Genomic DNA, 26,143 nt, shown 5'->3' with positions numbered 1-26,143 from the left:
GCGAGGGCGGGGCGAGCGGCGGCAGCGCATGCGCGGACCGAGTCTCCAGTGGGGGGAAAGATCTCAACCGCCATTTGGTTTCGAGGACGGAGACGGAGGGAAAGAAAGCGGCGGAGTGCTTCGCTCTCGACGGACCGTCGAACGCCTGAACCAAACGTCCCGTGCGCTTCAACTGGGAAGAAAGGGAGGCAGAAAAAGAGAAAGGAGGGGCCATGGATAAGAACGAGCTGGTGCAGAAAGCCAAGCTGTCGGAGCAAGCGGAGCGCTATGAGGACATGGCGGCTGCCATGAAGGCGGTAACGGAGTGGGGCGAGGAGCTGTCAAACGAGGAGCGCAACCTGCTCTCGGTCGCCTACAAGAACGTGGTGGGGGCCCGCCGCTCGGCATGGAGGGTCATCTCCAGTATCGAGCAGAAGACCGGCGAGGGCGGCGGCAGCGAGAAGAAGTTGCACATGGTGAAGGAGTACCGAGAGAAGGTGGAGGCTGAGCTCAGGGAGATCTGCAATGATGTGCTGGTGAGGAAAAAAAAGGGGGCTGGTTTACAGGCTGATTAAATTAATGCAGTTCCCAATCACTTCCGCTACCTCTGCATCATTTTTTTTAAAAAACTAAAATGAACTGTAGCTTGCTTGTCACTGACATGCACCGAAGCTTAAGCTGTGCGATACCCATCTGCCGCATTAAAGCGGCTCCTCGCCATCATCTCTGGGTATCAGACATGAGGAACCTGTAAGAAAATGGAGGAGGACAACCTCTTCTCTGCATTGAGCTGCGGGTATCGGGCGGGGTGGGCGGTTAATTAAAGGCAGCGTACACCAAGCAAAAGAAAATCACCTTATGCATTCACCTCGGTTTCCAAAAGAGAGAAAAATAAATTACACGTTTATCATTGCCAAGGATGCACCTAGATGTCATTTATGTGAAATTAGATGTTATTTCAGTTGTCTTTTCTTCAAGCGTAGGATTTCCATCATATTTAAATGCATAAAATTGCAGCCTGTTCCTTTGTGTCTGATCTACATGATTAAAAAATGCAATTTTGGAGGATGATCTTTAGAATTTAATTAGATGTCGTTTTTCTTAGGTGGAAAAGAACACCTTTGTGGGAATGGCTTGGAGCCAGTTCTGTTGGTTTTAAGAACGACGAGCAAATGAACATTTCCTTGTAAATTCTGGCAATCAATGTATGTAGGTGACCTGTACAGAGGTCAGTAGCAGGTGGTGTAGAAAAGTGGGGCTGAAGGTGAATTGCTATTTCATTAAATATCAGTATTTCTGGGAAATGGTCTTCACTTATTAAAGTCATAAGCAGTTAAGAAATATAGCTGATTTTTAAAATTTGAAACATTAACCATTTCTTTCTCTTTTGCTGGTTGATCTGAGCTTTCCAAACGCTTGCAGTTGTTATACTGTTGCTTTTGCAGGAGAGCGTATACTGCGATAAGCGAATGGTGTTTAATAATGCAAGAAATTTCCAACTGATTATTGGAAAATCTGAAGTCATTGTCTTCAGTCATTTTCACATCTTATTTCCTAGCCACCATCTCCACCCCTTTCTATTTAAATTGATTGAGGGTTTTTTCTTTCTGGGTGTTGTATTTAACCCTGAAGTGAATTCTGGGTCATGTATCTTAATTGACCCTATTTAAGACATTGTAATGTTACCTAACTCAGTTCCTCCCTGAGCTCATCTGCAGATGAAACGAATCCACAATTTTGTTACTTCCAACTTGATTGTTCTAATGCTACCTTGGCTGGTCCTTTTTTTAACTATTGTTTTTTTTTAAACCTGCGGTCGTCCAAAATGGAGACGTTTGTGTCCTAACGTACATTTATTTTACCCGACATTCTTGTATTTGCTGACCTACATTATGAGCTGCTGGTCAAATGTTGTCTCAGATTGAGAATTTTTAACCTTTTCTTCAAATCTCACCATGACTTTGTACCCTTTATCTTTATGATCTCTTCCAGGCTTGCAAGCCTCGTATGTATGTATGTATGTATCTAAACTAATCCCGCTTGCCTGCATACCAGGGGTTCCCAACCTGGGGTCCATGGACCCCTTAATGGTATTGATCCATGGCATAACCAAGGTTGGGAACACCTATACCTCGCTTATTCAAGTAACTGTCTAATGCCTCTTAATTGCAGGTACTGTTCTACCTCCACCACTTCCTCTGGCAGCTCTGTAGAAAAAAATTGCCCCTCAGATTCTGCTTTATACCTCCTCCCTCACCTTAAACCAATGCCCTCTAGATTTAGACATCCCTGCTTTGGGAAGCAGATTCTGACTAGTAACCTACCTATGTCATAATTTTATTTACCTACTTTATGTCTCCTCTCAATCTCCTTTGCTCCAGAGGATACAGACCTAACCTAGCTCATATCTCTTTATACTCAAGGCCTCTATTCCAGACAGCACCCTCTGAGCTTCACGACATCTTTCCTGTACTGTGGCAACCAGAAGTGTGCATCTTGCTCCAAGTACAATCTAACCAATGTTTCTTCTAACTGTAATGTGATGTTCCGACACTTGTACTCAGTGCCTCAGCTCACAATACATGCATGCTATATGCCTTCTAGCACCGCCCTAAATTTCTTGTCTTGCCACTTTTGGGGAACCATGTGCTTGGACCGTAAGATATCTGTTCAGTAGCTCTTCCCACAACCCCACATTTCACTGTGCATGATCTGCTGTTGTTTAACTTCTCAAAATATCTCTTTGCACTTGTCTGTTAAATTTCCACCTATCCATGTGCAATAGAGATTCCATCTGCCATCTGATTGTTAGAAATAGCTGTGTATACATAGTACCTTATTGAATGTCATATATAGCCCCTTGGTAAAACTAATTTGCATTTTATCTATTTAATGTACTGAAATAACCAAGACTATGATTGTTGAATTATAAAGTTTTCATCATGTATATAGTTCATTTCACATTGTATCATTAAATTAAACTAACAGCATATTTAATGAGCAAAAAAATTGCGGTCATTGGGAGTCTAAAAGAGAAACAGAAAATGCTGACAATTCTTAACTAGTCAGTCAATATCTGTGGTGACAGAGATGAAATTAATATCTTCAAATGGATATTCTGCAGAAAATTCTTTCACCTAAGATACTGTCTCTTTTACAAATGCTGCCTGAGCTGTAGTTTATTCCTAGTATTTTCTGCTTCTACCTTACTACTTTGAATGCTTTGCCTAGATTTGCTTTTTGAAGATATGAAAATCTTGAATTTGTTGAACACATTTTGTAGCTTTACATAGCAAATTTAAATTCATTTTGCACTTATATAACCATTTGAGATGCTCCTATTGTGAGAATCTTAAAAATGCTGTATGCATGATTTCTAGATAAAGCATATATAAAATGTCAATAATTAATAACAGCTAAGTGTAGCAGGCACAACAGTTTGTACTTGGCTTTAGATTAAATTTGGTAGGAGATTATTAACCACTATTAAGATTTACAGGTGGGGTGTGGGGGAATGAAGGCTGGGAGAGATATGATAAAAGTTCCCAGGAAAGAAGTTGCAGAATTTAAAATCTGGCCGAAGTCTGTGGAGTTAACTGGCAGAGCAGTTACAGTAGGGAACTTGGTATTGTGCAGGATTGGAGGAGACAACACAGGGAGGAATTTGAGGAAGTTGAAATGGCAATGATGGGTAAATTAACGAAAAGTTTCAAAAGATCAGTCGGATTGGATTAATTTTACTAGGCTTTTTTGGAGGTGGTAAAGCAGTATGGAGGATGGATTGAGAAAGTCGGGAGGTGAAAACTTCAACATGATTACCTTGAAAGGTATCTGAAATGTTGGATGTGTCTTTCCTATATAGAATTAGAATATGTATTACAAAAAGAAGGGTAGAAAAAAAATGTTCATCCATTCTCAATGCAGGGAATAAATTACCTTGGCATTAGGGAACACCTCTCTATCTGTGTCAGCAAATGAGAAAAACATTATGAATTTTCTAGGTTCTGTTTTTGCGCTGTGCAGGTAGTGTTAAGAGGCGAGGATTTGAGGCCAGTTGTAACTCCCCTTCTGCTATCCAGTCTGAATCAGACACTGAATTTGGAATTTCACCAACATTTGTTAATTTTTAATGTTAATTCTTAAAGAAAGTCAGTTGGTTCTAGCACCTTTCTTGATGAATTTAGAATTTGTGGATCCTTAAAATACTGTACTCCAGAGCCCAGAAGTACTGTTTTGCTGCCATTTTAGGCTATTCCTCTGTTTTGTTTCCACAAGCCCTGTATTATTGGTGGCAATGTTGGCAACAAGCATAGACATCTTCAGGGCTATTTTTTTTTAAATTTATCAGCAGTTTGCATTAGCTGGACCATCACACCAAACTCAAGAGTTTAAATCTTAGCATGGTACTCACAAAGCACACTGCAGATGCTGTGGTCAAATCAACACGTACAAACAAGCTGGATGAACTCAGCAGGTCGGGCAGTATCCGTTGAGACAGTGTTCTGTGCTCTGAAAAGAACGCTTTGTCTCAACGGATGCTGCCCGACCTGCTGAGTTCATCCAGTTTGTTTGTACATGTTGATTAGCATGGTACTGGTTTCCAAAAGGTGGACATCAGCACACATATTTAATTATTCAACTTGTTCTAAGATGTTATGTAAGATTAATCTTTACTTTATCCCTTTTAATATTGATTATGTAATGGACTATGACCTATGTGCTTTTGTAGTTGAAACGTATATTGGTTGATCGGGTTGGTTCTGGAACAAAATGCTGATTTGCCGGGAGAAAGTGAAGCATTTGATTACCAAAATCGCAGTAGCACTGCATTATGAAGCATTTGTACTACAGTTCATTAACAAAGTTTTAAGTATCTTGTCATCTGCATATATATCCGCTCTGAACCTTTTCTTACCAATTTACTGAACTTAACTTTTTGATGTTTGAATTAAATCAGTTTCATTGATAAAGACTAAATTTACTCTTTTTGAAGATTAAATATCTTTTGAAAACAATAAAATTTAGTTTTTATTAATGAAACAGATTTAATTACAGGTTCGTATTTTAAGGTATTCGATTAAATGTAAATAAACAAAAAACAAATAAATTCCTTTTCTTTATAAGATGTATAATGCCTCAATGGTGAGACATTGGGAAGAAGAGTTTTGCTTAATGGTGGATTTTCTTTCTGCACACAGTATTTCAACAAGATAGGGTGACAGATTTTGGAAATTATTAGAAATGTTATGTACTTGAGGCCTGTTCAAATATGGGCTTTAAAAGATAGGTCTGATGTACAATAATATAATGCAAAGCTAACTGGATTGATTAACAGATCAAGGCTGTAGTACTGCTTTTTCAGCCATAGTTTAGTAGAGAGCAGACTAGGGAAACTAAGAGCAGTGTTGTTCATTTCTAGTATAAAGGTGAGATGGACCCTACTCCTAAATCTGCAATAATCATGTGCTGAGGATCAGATTATGCTTTTTGACACCTGAACATTAAAAAAAAGCCTCTTTTGTTCTTGGCGTTATGCTAGTAATACTAAGCTGCATGGCTTTCTCAGTCAATGTAACTACTACCAATCAACTACTTGTATTTACCCTTTAAATCTGTTTTCAAATGTATTTTGCTTGCCTTTTCAAATGACTTGCTCAGCTCCTCAAATCACAAATGCAGTTCTGAATGTCTGCAATACCAAACATAATTGGTTTTGGCTTAATGAAGCCAGGAACTGCTCCTTATCTAGCTCTAGTGAAAGCGACACTCAAACACTAATGCACTCTCACCACACTTATGGATTTGAGTACATCGGAATATGTCATATTTATTAATGCTTATTAGGTTATTTTTGACAGTTCCTTGCGATGTGCATTTGCCTCAACTGTACTTCTAGCAGATTATTCTTGATATGTCAGCCACCCGAATGTTCCTGATGTTTTTGCTGCAGTAAAAATTGAAATACCAGTTAAGTGTCTATGGATATTATATCCTATTTAATAATCTTATCATTTAAACCTATTTCACCTGAAGACTAGTTTCTTGATTCCCATATGCAGGGTCAAAAAAGGTTAAGCACAGTAGTTTAAACATCTGCAGTTGAAAATTATAAAATTATAGAGGGCCCAATCTTGAATAGTGTGGCAGGATGGAGATAAGTACACCTCTGTCAAAGGAGGTGTAAGGCGCTTCTTCCCTCTGCTAGCCTGCAGGTCACCCCAGGCATGGTGTAGCACCTGCTTAGCCCGCAGATCAGGGTCACATGAAGTCACGGGAGCAGGTAGTAGGTGGTCAAATGAGCAGCTGATGCATATCACAGGTCCTGGTTATGCGATCACTGATGCCAAGGAAGCTCTGAAGAGTATTGACACTGGCTGGAGTCACCCTTCTTGTAAAGGCACTGCCCAGAAGAAGGCAATGGCAGACCACTTCTGTAGAAAAAATTGTCAAGAACGATCATGGTAACTGATCTCCCAAGTCGTGACACAGTACATTACGAATGAATCTTGAATAATATTATCAAGACTGGTATTGATGCATGAGCTCCATTTAAATTCCAAGTTACTGCACATGCCATTTGCCTATTTTTCTACTCCAGCATTTCTAATGAACTGCTCTTAAGAATGACTTAACTTTAGATTTGAAATGTACCTAAAGAGAAGTACTTCAGTGGTGATTGTGAAGGAAGATGGAATACCTGTAAGAGAGCTAATGATATTTTTTGTTTAATTTCCTGGATGTTCTGCTTTTCTGTTCCTCTTCACTTCCTTTCCTGGAGCAGTTGATCCTTTTGGGATGTAGTTTTACGTTACATCCTTTCTGTTCCTCTGCTAGAGAAGAAAGGTTTGCCAAGGGAGGAAGGAACATGAACCTAACTATTTGCTTTTGCTCCTCCTAATGTCTCAAAGATGACACCTTTTGCTTTAGAGTTTACTCAACTCCATAGTTGATGGAACCCTCCCTATTTCTTGCATTTCTGCTGTGACCCCCCCCCCCCCCACTTCCTTTTCCTGAGGCAGAATAGCTATTGAGTTCCCTTGGTCTTTGCCTTTCACCCACCATCTTCTGTACACAATTTTCCAGCAGCTCCATCCAATATTAGCCCACCAGTCCCATCTTATTCTTCCTCCATCTGTTTTCAATGAGGAACTCTTTTTTGGTTTTCCTTATCTGCTCAATCTTCCCTGTCCCCTGAAAAAGAAGGCATAAAACTATCCTTCACCTCACCTACTCCATCCCACCACCACCACCACCACTCTTGCTTTTCAGGGACCTAAATGACCTTTATGGATGAGGCAGATACTTACCTGCACGTTTTCGAACCTGTACACTCTATTTAGTGTCTTCAATATGACTTACTCTATTGTTCTACATTCATGGAACTAAGCAAAACTTGGGTAAGCGTTTTGACTGCATTGTTCAGATCATGCTTCCCCCAACCATCAACATCTTCCCATACTTGGTTCCATCTGTCCATTAGCTCCTCCCCATCTGGCTGCACCTATTACCTACCAGTTCCTTCCCTCCCCCCGCTATCGTGGAATTATGAACTATACTGTTCCTGCTTCATTCTGCAGAGTCTTGGATGAAGGAACTTGTACTAAATCAGATGCTGCCTAGTTTACTTAAATATTCCAGTGTTCTGTTTTTATTGTGTATCATAGTATCTGTGGCCTCTATGGTCTTCCTCTACCTTACTTCATAGATACTGCCTGACAAGTAATGCAATCTTTCATTAGTCATTTTCAGCTGTTTCATCGCGGGCATTTTGTTTATCATCAGTAAGACATCATTATTAGAGGGGGAGGTGGGGAGACTTGTTTTTTTTCTCGGTTACATCTCTTGTGGATGCAGGAAAATATTCATTTAATCCTTACAGTGCTACTACCACAAGCCAATACATCAGATTCTGTGCTCAGAACTTCCTAATCTACTTGGCTTATTGCCTCACTTGAAACTGGATTCATCTATTGAACAGTTTAGCACTTTTAATTTTAGAGTACCTTGAATTCGTCAGCACATTTCAATTTAATATCTCCATAATTAATTTAAGTTATAATTAAGGTCCATGTAACAGATATCTATAAAGATATGTAAAACAAATACTCTTTATTAGTTATACCTGTGCATTTGCTCGTTGATGCCAATCAGCTAATCGTGGCAGCAAATCAATGCATAAAAGCATGCAGTCATTATCAAGAGATTCAGACCAAACATCAGAATGGGGGTAAAATGTGATCTAACTGCTTTGACTGCAGAATGATTGTTGGTGCCAGTCGGAATGCCTTATCTCAGAAATTGCTGATCTGGGATTTTCATGCACAACCATGTCGAGTTTACAGAGAATGGCATGAAAAACAGGGAAAAACAATCCAGTGAGTGGCATTTCTGTGGGTGAAAAGACCTTGTTAATGAGAGAGTTCAGAGGAGAATGGCCAGACTGGTTCAAGCTGACAGGAAGGAGACAGTAACTCAAATTACCATGCATTAAACAGTGGTGTGCAGAGGAGTGTCTCTGAAAGTACATCATGTTAATCCTTGAAGTGGTTGGGCTACAGCAGCAGAAGACCATGAATGTACACTCAGAGGTACCTAGTATCTTTTAGCAATGCCAAATAAAACATACTAATAAAGATGTTGACATAATGTCCATAGACACAGATGTTTGTAGAACAACTCATTTCTTCATCGTTGACTCTGGTTCCAGAGGGTATGAAAATCAAGTATACCTGTAGGTGATATTCTTTAAATGTTGCTGTGGAATATTGGAGCAGATCTGATAGGTTGAATGACCCGATACTAGTCCTACGTATTATGCTTATGGAATCCTCTAAATATATCAGTTTTTGTGTTTGCATTCAGAATTCAATGATCGTTGTAAATTTGAAAACCCTTTCTTCAATGCCAGTATTACTCTTGCCCTTGCCAAGATTTGATGTTTTATTTGACATTGCATAAACTTAGAAGTGAGTAGTTTTGTTTTAGCCTCTGATGCTATGCGGATCCAGATTTAATTTTGAGAATTGCTGAGTTAGCTCAAATGCTTCTTCATAGACGTTGAGTCATTGTCATAGTCATACATGTTACTATCAAGACCATGATCAGTTTTGTTCTCTGATTGGAAAGACTGCCACTGTTGACTATCGGTGCTCCTATGAAATTTGATTACCTGTATTAGAAATTGGTGAATAAATTGCTACATAAACCAAAAATCTTCACTTGCATACTATCCGTACAGATCAATTCATTACAACAGTGCATTGAGGTAGTACCGGATAAAACAGATTGCAGAGTAAAGTGTTACAGTGCAGAGAAATTGCAGTGCAGGTAGACAGTAAAGTATAAAGTCACAAAGATCTAGATTGTGAGGTCAAGGCTCTATCTTATCGTATTAGGGAAACATTCAGTAATCTTAGAACAGCGGGATAGAAGCTAACCTTAAGCCTGCTGGTACATGCTTTCAGGTTTTTGCATCTTCTGTCCAATGGGAGGGGAGAGAAGCAACAACGTAGGTGGGATCTTTGACTTTGCTGGATACTTTACTGACACAGCAAGAAGTGAAGACAGAATCCATTGGTGAAGGCAGGTGTACATGATATACTCAGCTGTGCCCACAACTCTGCATTTTCTTGTGGCCATGAGCAGAGCAGTTGCTACACCAAACTGATGTATCTGAATAGAATGTTTTCTATGGTGCACAGTAAAAATTAATAAGGTCAAAAGATAAGCCAACTTTTTTAAACTCCTGAGGAAATAGAGGCTCAGGTGAGCTTTCTTGGCTGTGGTGATTGGACCAGGACAGGCTATTGGTGATATTGACTCCAAGTTCTCTAGGAACTTGAAATTCTCCATCCTCCATCTTAGCACGGTTAGTGTAACAGGAGCACTTTCCTGAAGTCAATGTTTTGCTGATATCGAAGGAAAAATTGTGACACCATATCACAGATCTCTATCTTTCTGTAATTGAAGGTGGAGCTGTAGTCAGTGAACTGTAACATGGGTGTCTACTGCTCAGATGCTCCAGAAATGAGCTGCATGAAAATGATTCTGGGATATAATAGCATGTACTGTTCAAAGTAATTGATAGGTTGAAAAAGCAGTGAGAAAAGGATATTGAATACCAGGCTTTAGAAATACTGTACTTCGATGCATACAAGAGCAAGGAAGTCATAATGAAGCTTAATAAAATGCAGGTTTATAACCTGGAGTATTTTGTCAGTTTCTGGGCAATGAAGACCTTAGAGGCTGGGAAAGATTCCTGTTATGAAGGATCTGTGTGAATAGACTGGAGGAGGAATTGTATTCCTTGGAATAGAGAAGGTTACAAGAGGATCTTGGAGTATTAAATCATGATGTGATAATACAGAACAAGAAAAATTGTTTCCGTTGATTGAGGGATCAAAAACTGGAGGACTTAGAGTGAAGGTAATTGGCAAAAGAACCAGCAAATGTAATAACGAATATAAGGAAACAGAAGTAGCCACTTGGTCCTTCAGTCCATTGAATGTGAGCACACTGGTTTGTCCCAGCCTCATTTTCTTCTGCTGGTTTCTCATAGCTTTCAATTTCCTGATCTTTCAAAAACGTACCTACCCACTCTTTAAACACCTCCATTGATCTTCCCTCCATAATCCTCTAGGTAGATAAATCCAGTGATTCGGTCTTCAATTTTAAATAACCACCCCTAATTTAGTAACTAAGTCTCCTGTTCAAGAGTAGAAATTGAATAACAGGCTCAAAATGTGAAGGGTTCTGCCCACTGTTATCTTTTTGATGCTAACAGTTTGACCTTTTCAGTGTTAGTAGACTGTTGCTTGTTGGTGATCATGGCAACTATTAGAAAGATTATCAAGTGAATAGTAAGTACATTCATATAGATATAGTTGCTATTCTTTTGATGCCTTGTATGTCTCCCCCTCCTTATTCTAATAGAAAGCTGAAGTTTATAACAACAGGATTTATCAGATCATGCCCTTGAGTACAACAACAAAAGTTTTAAGGTTTATGGTTTTATGATTTCTAACAAAACTAAATTTCCTTGGGAAATAGGTTGTGGAAAAGTATATCTAGAAACCAGAATTGGTTATGGCAGTTACTCCACCTTTCTGAAAACCTGAAGTGATTTGGAAGGGAAGGTTGCAAGCACATGATGGGATGACATAATATGCTGTTTTTAAACAGTTTATGCTGGGAAATTTTTTCCCTTTCTAGCATAGCTGAGTACCACTAGTGATATGGAATACTTCATACATTGTTATGAGATATTTTAAAACACTCCTTTTAAAGTATCCTTTTTTTTCCATACACGCATCTTGATATATTGTGTTTTGTAAATAAACCATTTAAAAATCTTATGACTTTCAGAAGATTAACAGCAAAGTTTGTTTAAAATTGATGTCTGACTTTTAACTATTTATCAGATATAACCTTGATATTCTTAAGATTAATCTGTCATTTATATTGTAGGTAAAATGTTTTACGTAGTAAAGAATTGTTTGTATATATACATAAGTTCCTCATCAATGTATTTAAATTTTGTATCAGTATACTATATTGGTTCAGAAATTTATTGTTGTTTCAATTCTTCCATTTTTTTTAGTGTTGGGAAAAACAACTTAATACAACTCAAACCACTTTTATTTCTTGCAGGGTTTACTGGATAAATATCTAATACCAAATTCCACCAATTCAGAGAGCAAAGTCTTCTACCTTAAGATGAAGGGAGATTATTACCGATATCTTGCAGAAGTAGCAGTAGCAGAAAACAAAAAACGTAAGTTTCCTGTTTTTGGTATACAGTGGATTACGGTTAATTGGGACTCATTGGGGCAGTACATTTTGGCCCAATTAAGGGGCTGCCCCAGTTAGCTGAAATTTTATAGAAATATTTAAAAAGGTATTAAAATGACAAGCTACCAATTTATGTACCAAATTCTGTATTATGAAATTATATTTCCAAATAACCAAGTTATGAACTAATACTATGGCAATACTATAAAACAAAGTAATTGATGGAGGAATTCATCTGATATACGTGCCGTTTATGGAATGTTCAAGGAAGGGTAGTACCTCTGGTGAAGGGGCTTGTGTCTGTTTTAGGGCAGCGCACTCACATATGTTCTCACTTGTGGCTCTAAGTAGCTGCTTTTATGTGACAGTGGCCACACCCCAGTACACTGCTTCGACAGGCAAGCTAAACTAGGTAAAGGTAGCTGGCAGGCTTTGTACTGTGGTGAAATAGGAACATGCCTGTCTTAGCATGTGAAGTCAGCTCCAGCGGACTGGGTGTATCAGATCCAACTGCCAAAAAGGTGGTTTTGCAACACTTTGAGAGTGAAGGGCATAATAAGGCACAGAAGTCATGGTTGTCCACTGCAACCAAGTGAGGATTACCTGTACCACTGGACCCAGACTTCTGAGGTCAGGAGAGAGGAACTGTCCTAGTGCAGTTGCTTTTCCATTTTAAAAACTGTTTCACAAAATAATAAATTAATTAATTACTGTTAATTGGGACACATCAGGACTAATATGTGTTGGTCCAATTAAACAGCTGCTCCATTATCTAAAGTTTCTTGGAAATAGTTAAAAATGCATAACAAACACAAACTGTTGTTTAACTGAGTAACAAATAACTAGATTGGAGAGCATGCATTATGAGAATAGGCTGAGTGAACTTGGCCTTTTCTCCTTGGAGCGATGAAGGATGAGAGGTGACCTGATAGAGTTGTATAAGATGGTGGAAGCATTGATTGTGTGGGTAGCCAGAGGCTTTTTCCCGGGGCTGAAATAACTAATACGAGGGGGCACGGTTTTAAGGTGTTTAGAAGTAGGTACAATGGGATGTCAAAGGTAAGTTCCTCACATAGAGAGTGGTGAGTGCGTGGAATGTACTGTCAGCAAAGGCGGTAGAGGTGGATACATTAGGGTCTTTTAATGGAGCTTAGAAAAATAGAGGGCTGTGCAGTGGGGTAATTCTAGGAGATTTCTAGAGTAGGTTACATGGCCGGCACAACATTATGTTCTAAATAATATATTTAAATGAAATACAGAACAAATTAGAACAGTACCAATATTACTAAAGTACTATAAAATTGTGCATTAGTTCGTAATAGTTTCTGATAAAGGAATTCATCTAGTGTACTCTGGCTAGTCATTGACAGGTAAACTATGCATTCTTAAGCTCCTTAAAGCATTGAGGTTTAACGCTTTTCCCAATAACCAACAATTTCTTTTTATCTATTCCTGACATACTTGAGCAACACAACACAGTTATGCGATCCATTGCTTTCTTTGAACCTGATAGTATTGCATATTTATAGCCAAGGGAACTGTCCAGCATGGCATGATCAAAAACGAAACATGTTGTAGATATCATCTGCACCAAAATTCTGAAGCAAGTCTGAGAGTTTTGTGGATTTCCATGTTTCTGCACTTAGAGCATCAACAGTACATTTCTCACTGTGTGCTTTCTTGAATTTAATGTGGGTTTTTACATTTCCATTGAGACAGCCTACCATCTGTTGCTTTAAAATCTTTGTGACCCAGTTTCTTAGCTAGCTCTCTGACTTGTTTTTTAACATTGGTTCGCTGACACGTTTACCTTGTCCAGTTACAATAGAAAACCATTGACCGAGGACCTCTTCAACATCTGGACTCACACTTTTGTTTTTGGGATGTCCCATGTTGTCCCTCACATACTGCCCATTCTTCTCACAGTTTATCTTGCTGACGTATCAAGCATGCAGTTGTAGATTTCAGCACTCCAGTTATCTCTGCTAGCTGACGATGAGTAGTATTTAGGTGATGGCTTTTAATTTAGTCCAGTAGGGTAGCGTTTCTGGCTAGTGTCAAATCTTTTCATGCCAAGGGTCTGAAAAGTTTTTTTAAAGTCATAAAAACTTGGCAAAAATCATTGCTTCTTGAACTGTTATCTGTCAGCCCAAGTGGATAACATAACACAAGCATATACAACTGGGCGCTCAAAGCTCGCTGTAGTGTCTGACAGCCACATAAATGAACATGACTGACTGTCTCCTGTCCCAAATAAGCAGCTACCTGATTAACCAATGACCCAACTAACTAGAATTCACTGCATATCATCTGCAAAATGGTAGAACAACATAATTCTATGATTTGCTTACATGCTGAGTGTGGAACTCTGGTTGTTGGTGAAAAATCAAATATTGTGTACTTTAAGGAGTTTTAACTCATGCATTAACATGGATGATTGTGGATGAGACTTTCACTAGAAAGTACATTCTTATGTTAAAACAAATGATGAATAAAGTCAACTTTGGATTCAGAAAGTGGGTTGTGAGGAAAACTTATCAACTGCAATAGGAACAAACTAATAAAATTTTTATTTATTACAGATAATGCCGCAGATGCTCAGAGTTGCTAATTTCCGACTTCTGTCTTGTTTCAGAAACTGTTGAGAACTCCCAGGCATCGTACCAAGCAGCATTTGAAATTAGTAAGACAGACATGCAACCAACACAACCCATCCGATTAGGACTTGCCCTGAATTTCTCAGTATTCTATTATGAAATTCTCAACTCTCCAGAGCAAGCATGTGCACTTGCAAAAACGGTAAACAGTAAACAAAGGACTTGTTTTCTTAAATAGTCTTTGTTTTTTTAATGCAACTTGCATGTAGTATTTCTTGTTAGGTGAGTATTTGATTTTTAAAAAAGTTACATCAAAGCTGGACTAATTTTGGAGAAGACTTCTTTAGCATTGTTGTCAACTTAAAATGGTACACGATATACAATTTCACTACCAATTGGAAATGTTCAAAGGGTCAATGGTTCCATTTAATATCAGAATGCATACAGTATACAACTTGGAATTTGTACTCTTAGCTGATTTGTACTGTTCTGTACTCTACAGAACAGAAAAAACCTCAAAGAATGAAAGGCAGAAAAACGTTAGAACCCCAAATATACATATAATTGTGTCTAATATGGCTCTGCAAAAGCAGTTAATTTCCTGCTTATGTTTCCTGCTGTAAATTTTTGAAATGATTCTTGTACACTTGCCCAAATAATTAAAGGAGCTGTGATCACAATTGGATTTGGGAGATCATTCCATCCAATCTGAGAAGCAGCTGTTCACTTTTATCTCCTGCGCCTTGGCAATATTTAATCATACCTCTCCTTTTCCAGTGCCTGTTTTTCAGTGCTTTATTCTTTGCTTTTTGGAAATCCTGGAACACGATATTAACTATACTACTCTCGTATTGCTTCAGCTGGGAACTTTGATCAGTTTCCCTTTTAATATCATTTATCAGGCTATATATGAGCCAGTTAATTTTCTTTGGTATTATTTTCAAAAAAAAACTTTAGCATTAGTGTTAAATAAGTTATATTGCTAGCTTTATCTTCCTGTCTTCTCCTGTTCCTCCTCTACTACAATTTGAAATGGTCAACCATTAGCGGTCCACTTCTACCATTGCCACATCTAAGGAAGATAAGAATTGTAGTTGGAGCTCATTATATTTGTACTCTCCTTTCCATGGTAATCAAGCATACATTGGGACTTGAAGTAGAAAAGATATCTCCCTTGTATATGCTATGCTAACTGAATCCTCTTCCCTTCATTAAGAATATTCATGTCTCTATGGGATCCTCTATTTGGTCCATCCAAATTTTTTAATACTTTGGCTATTTACACTAATGAAAATCTTGGGTCCCTTGTGTTAATTTGTCCTTGTATATAGATACCCTTTTATAGGTCTGTAATGTATTTTGCTCCTCCACAGAAAAACAAAAAAAAACACAATTTTCATTGGGTATATTTTTTTCACCTTAATCTTTAACTCGGGAGTTTTAGTTTTGGGTGCATTCACAATCCTTATGATAACTTGTCTCCTCTACACTGGAATCATTACATTTGTATGCTTTCAATGTTCACCTCTCCTCTGCTTATCAATCTTGTTTTTCTGATCTGCCTAAACAAATTATCTCTTGAAACTTGCTTAAGTATATCATGCTCTCCACCTTCGATTCGTTCAAGACTGTTAGGATCATTGCTCTCCAGATTGCAACTTGAAATAAGTTTCATCCCTGTTTCATTCTTTGGAGCTAGATCCGAAACTTCTTGTAGAGCTGGAACACACAGATCAAGAAAATTCTCTTACTCGAGCTTCAGAGCCCATCCATTCTTTCAATGCCAAACTGTTGTTATAATGGTTATTATCACCAAAAGAAAAGGCAGAGGATTGGTTAACCAATAGTAAGCAGAGTTGGGATAAATGGGTATTCCTCTGAATGCTAATCAGTGATGAGTAGAGGGCTACAGGTGTTGTTGCTGGCCCACAACGGTTGACGATATATACTAATGATTTGGAAGATGGGATTGAGTCTAGCATATCTAAGTTTACTGATGACACTAAATTGAATGGAAAAGCAACTTGCGTAGAGGAATTGGAGAGTTTGCAGAGAGAGGGAGCTTAAGTGAGTGGGCAAGGGTATGGCAGATGCATTATAGTTTTGGTAAATGAGAGGACATCCTCTTTGGAAGGAAAAGTGAAAGATTAGATTAGTTGTGAAGAATTGCAGCATGCTGTTGTGCAGAGGGACTTGGGAGTGCTTATGCATGGATAGAGAAGGTTGATTTTTAGGTACAGCAGGTTCTCAGGAAGACAAGCGGCACATTGGCTTCAATCTGAAGAGTTGAATTTAAGAGCAGAGTGATAATGCTGGGAACTGGTGAAGTCACACCTGTCTCTCTTGCTTCTGTCTTTCCGGGTAATCCCAAACAGCCTAACTGATGTTGAGATCAGGGCTCTGTAGAGGCAATACCATCTGTGGCAGAGTTCTTTGTTCTTGTTGCTGAAGATAGTTCTTTATGACCCTGACATTGTGTTTTGGTTCATTGTCCTGCTATAGAATAAAGTTGGGACTGATCAGATGGTTTTGTGTAATGGATGAGATTCTGCTTGTACTGCTCAGCATTGAGGGTACCATTAATTCTGACCAGACCATCAACTCCATTTATAGAAATGCTGCTCCAAACCTGTAGGGTTTCTGTAGGCCTCTGCTGTGCTTCACTGTTAGCTGCCGGCACTCATCTATGCAGCACTCCCCAGCTCTTCCATTAATAAACCGCCTCCTGCTTGTGCGAAAATTTTCAAGCTTTGACTCCTTAGTCTCAAGCACGCTGCCATTGTTCAGCACCCCAGACATTGTGTTTCTGTGTATTGGTAAATGTTTGGCTTTGTGTCCACTTTGGAGGAATGGATTTTTGGCAGCATCTCTTCAATGAAGACTTGTCAGAACAGCAGAGGGATGTACATGAGTTCCAGTGGTTCAGAGCTGATAGCAGTGCGTGCCATTACTCCAATTTAGAAGGGACATCAGTTTGAAGTATTTCTTATCTGCTGCACTTAGTTTCCATGGCCATCCACTGCATTTCTGGTCCTTTGCTTGGTTCTTTGTGCATCTTTAGAAGAGCTTGGACAATGCATCTTGAAACTCCTGTCTGTCGCAAAATTTCTACTTGGGAAAGACCTCATTGATGCAGGAGGATCACTTTGTGTCTTGTTGCTATGCTCACTCTCGCCATGATGTAAACATTGATAATTTGAAGGTTAAATTGTTTCATCTGCCACATCTTGACCTTTTTGTTTGGTTGTCCCTCACCCAATTTGTTTACTTCTACACTCGTCTCACAAAATACAAAAAGATTACCTGTAACATTTAATTTTTTGAAAAATGAATGTTGGAAATCAAAATTTTGCTCTTTTGTACTGACACACTAGTACAAAAGACAAAACTAAACATCTAAAATAAAATTAGATTTAAAAAGCTTAGGGTGGCGTAGACCTTTGCACATTCCATAGTTCCTCTATTATTCAATTTTTCAAACTATTCTGTCCGTGACTGCTCAGTCATCTCCTGAACTCTAATAAATCCTTTGATCAGCGATGCCAATCAATATACACCTTCACCCTTTTCCCCTTCTTGAGTATTCTGTAGCTTGAGATATTGTCCCTCCATGCAGCTTATTCAGTGATGACTCTTTCCAATGCTCAATGGACTGCCAGAAGTTTAAAGCCTTTAAAGTGAAATGAGGACCTTTGACCCATCCTACTGCCTTGCTTTCTGCATAATTCCTCTTGCAATTTATCTTTTTTGTGTGCCATACTCTGCCAGAGCCTCGGCGACCACTTTTTTAAAATTTTCAAGTGGTTGTCTTGGAGGAAAGATTCTGTGAGTGGTCCCCCACTTCCTTCTCATGCAATTTATTACATTACATTAAATTGTTTAGTTAAGTTACTTTATAACACTAGAAAGAGACTTTGAGGCCTGGTTAAAGGTTAGGACCTTAAAACCATTTTCCTTTTGTTATTGGTACCATACATCATATGATTTTGCCATTCCTGCTGGAATTCCTTGAAGTAATTTAAATGTGGATGTCCTATGCTATCTAGTGTAATGGCATTTCACTCTAAATGGTTTATTTTTTCACCTAATGAGTCATAATTTCAAACATTTTTGCAAAGATGCATTAACTTAAAACAATTTTTGTTTTTTTTTTGTACTATGTTATTTTCAGGCATTTGATGAAGCCATTGCAGAGCTGGATTCATTGAATGAAGATTCCTACAAAGACAGTACACTGATAATGCAATTACTCAGGGATAACCTGACGGTGAGTAAAGTTGTGCAATAAAGCAGCTATATTTTAAAACATAGTTATTAATGAAGAAGAATGAGGCATATGAAATCAAACTTAAAGCAAGCTGATATTCAATTATATTGAAAAATTGTCTAAGAATTCTGAGTGGTTTAAAAATTCATAAGAAATGGGAAAATCTCAAAAGGAATGACAAACTTAACTAATTACATCAATTTTGAACATTGGATAATTTCTGAAAATATGCTTCAATTTGTTTGTTGCACTTTGAATAACTTGAAGAAATTAGCCTCTCATTTCAAAACTCTGCATCCATGCTTCTTACTCCTAACAGCTTGTGGGCATTGGAATAGATTGCATGAAATTTGGCTTTCTGTTTGATCCAAACTTCATCTCCTGTCTTGTATAATCGAAAATCTGGCCCAAGCTCTCATCATTTAATCTTTAGTTATCACCTTAATCATTTCCCCTAAAGCACTTTGAGAACATGCTCTGTTATTGGTATTGTAGAATGCAGTCTGTAATAGGAATACACATTACTAAGATTTTTTGAGTAAGTATTGGGATAGAATATACCCTTTAACTTTTTTTCTAGTATGAGCAGAATGAAATTAGGATATAGCACAAGACTCATAATAAAATATTAAAACTGATTTTACCTGTATTCCTTGGGGGCTGTAGCAGCAAAAAAAATTAATCCAAAATCAAAACAAAACAATTGCTGACAGCATGTGAACTCATACGGAGTTGTTAAACTTGCAGGACTCGCCCTCAGCTCCAATAAAATAATTATTCTAACGGGTCGAGTGTTTTATTCAATCCTTTATTAGCAAACTTACAATCTTGTAGTGATATTAAGTAGTCAGCAAAGATATGACCTTTGCAGTCCCAAGCCACAGACTGCCATGAAATAAGCAAGAATATGAAACTTATTCCCTTAGCTTTGATCATATCCCTACTAATATGACTAATATATCTTAATAAACACTAGCCCACTAATATACACACCGTAAACACAGAGTACAGAATACTTGGCTCCTACAGGGGCTATGAATTCACTTTGTGTCTTGCAGATTCTTTCTCCTCTCTCCCACCCCCCCTCCCCCCCCACACACAAATTCTAAGCGGAAAAAACACAATTTTATTCGGAGCTAGAGACCTGGAACAGGGAAGAAGTTTGATTACCAAAATTGTGTGAGAATATAGTACAATGTAAAAGTTTTAATGCAAGCTGAAACATTTAACATTTTTCTCTTGCAGTTATGGACTTCAGATAATGCAGCAGATGATGCAGATGGTGGAGAAGGGGGAGAGAACTAACTGCACAGAGGGACCTGATATCCTCTTTTACATGTCTTCATTTCTTAGTGTTCCACTGACAATTCCAGAAAAGGAATTTCTCAATTCACCAATATTGAATAGATGCACATGTGAATGCTACAATTTAGCCTATGAAAATCTTCAGCTTGGAACAAATGCCATTCCTTAGCTTTCTTTTGCTAATTGTTCTGACTTTGTAGTGTGCATTTGAGCACTGGCTACACAAACAGCAGAGATTAAATTTGCTGCGCAGTTGTGAATAAGTTGACATAGGTCCTTTTTGGTTTACAAAGGATTGCCATGATTGCCAAGAGCAGCTATGCTTAATGAGTGGAGAGTAAAACAATAATAAAGATCCATAACACAATGAAAAGTGTTTGAGAATCACTTTTTATTTGTGACCACAAGCCATTGCTTATAGTTTGGATTTAATTTGTGCATACTTTGACATACATCAAATGGTGTATGCCATACGTAAGCACATTTTTACCCAAAGAAATTGTACTTTCAGTTTTGAGTGTCATGGTTCTGAAGGTGAATCAATATTTATTAAAAAAACATTTTTGGAGCTGTTTGGTAATCTAGCATTTTACATTTTGGGTTCTGAACTGGCTGATCCAGGTTCAAGTCCTAGAGCTTCTATTGCTCTGAACTCATCAAGTTTTCTGTATTATTCAGATGCCTTGTTGGAATCCCATTATGGTAAAATTTTGTACTGCTTTTCATTCCTACTGAAAGGAAATTGCATGGCAGCTACTAGTCTTGTTTTTGTTGGGAGGGATTAGTTTGGGGAGGAATTGCGGTAGTGAAGAATTGAAGTAGGGGGAAACATTTGTTAAAAGCGGTATCTCTAAAGCAAATATCAAATGAAATAGAATTCTAACTCCAACCCTACTTCCTGGTAATAGTGGGGGCTTATAATCCTAAATGTATAGGTTAATTCATTTCCATTCCAGTGCTTAAACCAGCCAAAACCTTTTTGCATTCAATTCTACCAAGTCTGTTGCCTGTCTTTTAGATTTGTCCACTAGTGAAAACTTGACCCTTGTAGGACAGAGAGGATAGACTAGATCAGAATAATGTAAGAAAGAAATCTGATTTCAGCTAGGTGAATGAAAGAAACAATTACTGTTGGTACAGAATACCTGACTGTCAAATTCTGCAGTGTTTTGTTAAAATTGCAAAATGTTGACTGAACCATTTCCTGTAGCTTACAGTAGTTTGGTATATTTCTTATTGGCTCACGCAGTGTTAGATACTCTGTGCCCTTTGTTTTAAGGAATAATTTGTTTTCTTATTGATTCAATTCAAGATCTTGAATGTGCTGTTATTTTCTACTATTAAATGTTTGGGAGGTGAAAACTGACAAAACAAATTGAGTACTGATAACTTGAAGGGACCTATGCTATGTCAGGTTTGACAGTCGTTTTGTCATTGTGGAAATATTGGCAGTATTTAATCCAGCACTGTGCTGTATTTTAATATACAATTATATGTATGTAAAATTTTAATGAAGGATTTACCCTATTTTGTTTTTAAAGTTTGAAGCTGGTAACTGAAAGTAATATGCGATGCAAATAAAACATTCTTCACAAACTGATCTGATTTTCTGTTTCATTGTTTTGATTCTTGAAAATGTTAATCTTTCACAATTATTAAATGTAGATTTTGCTTTTGTATTGCCATCCTTTATGAATATATGATTTGCCTTAATATATTCCCTCTCTATCCAGGCAAGGAATGTAACCCAGAAATATCGCCAATTGATCTATAACTTGTTATTTTGGCATCAAAAATTTCTACACCTATTTCTGCTTTGTTATTAGTAGACATTTTATCACCACAGATCTTTAAAAATTTAATGCCGTGCCATTTCTTAAATATCTACAACCAGCCTGAATGTTCACAATTACCTTAAATTTTCAGTTTGTCGTGATAGATCTTTGCTTGTTTCATGATCAGCATACCATTAAGCAGTCTGTATTCCAACTCCGCTGATAAATCCACTCATACTGAATATCGATTTATGCAGTTTCTCTATTTTTCATTAACTTCTGCTCAGTGCATATGTGAGGTGACTTCTCAGAACTGTGTGTAGAGTTCTGCACATCACGTGGGAACCTTCCCAGCGCATTGTGAATTTTCAAACTGTGACATGTCAAAAATAAAAATTAATTTCAAAAAATGGGATTTTGGATAAGGGGTGTATAACCTGTGCTCTGAAAATGACATTTTTTTCTGTGCTTGCTCAAATTCTTCAGTCCCTCTTTAATACTTGATTTAGTGAAAATGATTTATAAAAATATATTTAATATTTGCTTTAATAATTAGATTTAGTAATCAGAAAAAGTGACAATTGGACAAAATGCAGCAATATTGCTTAATCTTAATTTTGACCTTATTTCATATGCCTACGTCCTATCTTTTCCAAATCTTTGTATTGACTTAACATCAATGGTTCTGTGGTCCGACATAAAGTTGTAAACATTTTAAATCTGTTTAACTTGGTCAATTTGTCAGTTTGTTAAAACTGACATAAGATTTTAGCATCAAACCAAATCTCTTGAGAAATTTTCAGCCTGGTCGAAGGGAAATGATAGTTGTATTAATGCAAAATGAAAAAAGAAGCAATGTTAAGTTAATTAAAATGCCAATTTCCATTAAGAGAATAAACAGCATTTTAACTTTGAAGTCCATACATTCCCTATTTAACTCCTGCCCAAGATTTCGAGCAGTGCTGCATTTGTATCTTGATTAGATTGTTTTTCCCTTTGTCCAGTTCTTTCCCACCCACATTCCTAACATCTCTGGTAGCCTCACCCATTTTAAGTTCCAAATTCCCTGTTCCCAATCAGTTCATCTTTGCAATGAGCTGCAGTCCTTCAGTAACCAACCCCTACCAGGATAATCTGATGGCCTCCTGCTAACCGGAACAGAAGCCCCAACCTATTTTCCTTCCTTATACAGTTATTCATTTGGTAGAACTTGATTTCACACTGAAGAAATGTTACTTCAATTTCACTCATTTTCTGCAGATTAAAGATGTAACTGATAACCTGGATGGACACTAAGCCACACCCAAATTGTGGAAAATGTGGAATATTCTTTATTTCAATGATGTTCAGCCTCCTCTTGAACTCTGATATGTTGACTACTGCACTGCAGCAACTTCTGTCCTGCACTTATGTTTGCACAGTCCATCTCAAATTCTGCATATACCTCCCCTGGGGTTAAATTAGTGGCAAGCATCCATAACAGCCTGTGGACTCCCATAGCTTTCTCAACAATACTTCTACCCTGCCTCTTGAAGGAGCTCCACATTATTTTTCTAGCTCCTTTGTCATATTCTACAGAGGTGCTGCAGGCATACTTTCCTTCCTGAACTTCGTTCCCTCTATCATTGTTGACAAAGCACCTTTTTAAAAAATAATTAATTTCTCTCCCTTCTGCTCTCTAACCCTTTTTGGATAGATGGAGAGTGCTGCCTTGGTCCCTGCCTTCCACAAATCTGAACAATTTTCATGTGCTTCAGCAAGATTTCACCACCAAACGTGCCAATACCTTCACTTCCCCCAGTAATTTGAATGATCATTCTGTTTACAGATTTCTGGTTTGTTCTGCCCCCGGTCATTCTACTCACTGCACTCCATGCATTCACAGGAGATGAGGCACTGCTACTGTAAGTGCAAAAGATTGTACAAATGCTGAAAATCCAGTGTAAAACTCACAAAATGCTGGAGGAACTCAGCAGGTCAGGCAGCACCTATGGAGACAAAATAAACAGTTGGTGTTTTGGGCTGAGACCTCTCATCAGGACTAATCTTAATGTTATTAAGATTGTGAACAGGATGTTATCTCTCCTTATGGGATTCAATCCAAAATTGAACCAATATTTATCTTATGTAATTAAACCACAATTTTCTCAGAGGAAATGGTTAATAATGGAAACAAAAGATTTTAAGAATGGGAAAATACATTTTTTGGGGCAATTCACAACACAGAGCATTCATCATCAATGATCTATTTTTACAACAATCACCTGGAGTAACTCAGCAGGTCACACAGCATCTGTGGGGAGAAAGGAATTGTTGATGCTTACAATGTAGACATCTTTGCTATATAGGAAAACTGCAGTAGATAATTAGCATACAAGGTCCCAGTAATAAATGGGCAGTTAAGTTATTTGAGTGGTGCAAATTGAGAGATAAATAAATAATGGCCCAAATAAGGAAAAGATTAGCAAGGGTAAATGTAAATCCTTGTTTTACAAAAAGTAGAATTTACATGGTGGGGTAAAGGAGATGGCCATAAAAATAAACAAATACTTCTGTGTTGAAAATGGCACAAAAAACTCTTAGAAATACCACAGAATCAAACATTTAGTACACAGTGTAAAAGAAAGTACAAAATTAACTTGTTATCAATGTACATATATGTCACCAAATACAATCCTGAGATCCACTGTCTAGCGGGCATACTCGATAAATCCATAGAATAATAACCATAACAGAATCAATGAAAGACCGACCAACTTGAGCGTTCAACCAGTGTGCAAAGGACAACAAACTGTGCAAGTATACAAAAAAAAGAAAATAATAAATATTGAGAATATGAGATGAAAAATCATTGAAAGTCCATAAGTTGTGGGAACATTTCAATGATGGGGCAAATGAAGTTGAGTGAAGTTATCCCCTTTGGTTCAAGAGCCTGATGGTTGAGGGTCAAGAGCCTGTTCCTGAACCTGCTGGTGTGAGTCCTAAGACTCCCATACCTTCTTCCTAATGGCAGCAATGAGAGAGGTGGTGGGGATCCCTGATGATGGATGGTGCTTTCCTACGACAGCGTATCATGTGGATGTACTCAATGGTGGGGAGGGTTTTAGCCGTGATGGACTGGACCATTCCCACTACTTTTTTTGTAGGATTTTCCATTCAAGATGTTTCCACTCCAAGTTGTGATGCAGGTAGTCAATATATCCTCCACCACTCACCTACAGGAGATATACTCTCCACCACACATCCTTAGAAGGATAATCAAGAACAAGACCCACCCAACCAACACACTTTTTGTCCCACTTCCCTCCAGAAGGTTCAGGAGCATGAAGATTCGTACGGCCAGATTTGGGAACAGCTTCTTTCCAACTGTGATAAGACTGCTGAACAGATCCTGACCTGGATCTGGGCCGTACCTTCCAAATATCTGGATCTGATTTGCACTACCTTACTTTCCCTTTTCTATTTTCTAATTATGATTTATAATTTAAATTTTTATTATATTTACTTTGATTTGTACTTCAGGGAGCACGAAGCGCAGAAACAAATATCACTGTGATGACTGTACGCTCTAGTATCAATTGGTGACAATAAAGTAAAGGAGATATACTCTCCAAAGCACATTTATAGAAGGCGATAGAAGGATATTGTAGGAAATACTTATGAGCCTGATGATCTATGTCCCAGAGTTTTCATGGGGATAATTGTATAATTAGATACTCCAATAAACACTTTCCAACATTTGCTACCCTCACCCCCGAATCAAGGAACTTTGTAAAGGTTTCTGCAGATTGAAAGACAGTAATAATGACCTCAAAGTTTTAGAAAACAGGGGAAAAAGAAAAGTAAAAATTACTGACGCATTGGCTTTACATTAGCAGTTAGGAATGTGCAGAATTATATAACATGAAAGTAATAACACATATTGTAATATCGAGGTACTTAGAAAATAATAACCTGATTGAGCAGTTTCAATGCAATTTAGAAAAGGACTGTCATATATGTGGAGTAGTTAGCAGTAGGAACTTTCAATAGAAATGAATGTACAAGCATTTGAATCAAGAAGTTGGAATAGTCTGCTCAGTCTATTAAACTCCACACTAAATAAAATCATGATTGTATCCTCAGTTAACTGTTCGCCCTCCTGTTTTTCAATTTTCTATGTCTCCCTGGACTTTGAGAAAGAGAGTTTTAAAGAGCCATAATCCCTTATTTTTTTAAAAAAAGAGGTCCCTCGTTCTAGATTTTCACACAAGAATCATCCTGTACATGTCTGCCTGTTCAGACCCCTCCAGATTTGTTTTAATCAAGTTTCCTTTCTTCAAATTCCACCAGATACAAGCCTAGTTTATCAGGTTTTCCTCAGGACAACTTGCCCATTCCAGGTATCAATTGAAAAACCTCAGAACTGCTTTCGATGTGTTAATGTACAC

The 26,143-nt window shown here is 37.8% G+C and overlaps 1 protein-coding gene across 1 annotated transcript; it reads left to right on the top strand.

Annotated features, from left to right (window-relative positions):
* The first annotated feature begins 33 nt into the window (after positions 1-33).
* On the top strand, positions 34-21,538 carry LOC132383526 (14-3-3 protein beta/alpha-A-like). Its single transcript, XM_059954619.1, has 5 exons — positions 34-515; positions 11,629-11,752; positions 14,405-14,568; positions 18,538-18,633; positions 19,879-21,538. The coding sequence occupies exons 1-5, from the start codon at positions 213-215 to the stop codon at positions 19,936-19,938; spliced, it is 747 nt and encodes a 248-aa protein (XP_059810602.1). The 5' UTR covers positions 34-212; the 3' UTR covers positions 19,939-21,538.
* Positions 21,539-26,143: the final 4,605 nt, after the last annotated feature.

This window comes from Hypanus sabinus, chromosome 30 (assembly GCF_030144855.1).
Source record: "Hypanus sabinus isolate sHypSab1 chromosome 30, sHypSab1.hap1, whole genome shotgun sequence".
NCBI lineage: Eukaryota > Metazoa > Chordata > Chondrichthyes > Myliobatiformes > Dasyatidae > Hypanus > Hypanus sabinus.
This window is presented reverse-complemented; position numbering and strand designations above follow the sequence as displayed.

Excerpts from the sequence above, each read along its gene's own strand:
- LOC132383526 (XM_059954619.1), top strand. The coding sequence starts at position 213 with ATGGATAAGAACGAGCTGGTGCAGAAAGCCAAGCTGTCGGAGCAAGCG. Across the intron at positions 516-11,628 it reads AGATCTGCAATGATGTGCTG|GGTTTACTGGATAAATATCT; the intron begins GTGAGGAAAAAA and ends TATTTCTTGCAG. Across the intron at positions 14,569-18,537 it reads CATGTGCACTTGCAAAAACG|GCATTTGATGAAGCCATTGC; the intron begins GTAAACAGTAAA and ends TGTTATTTTCAG.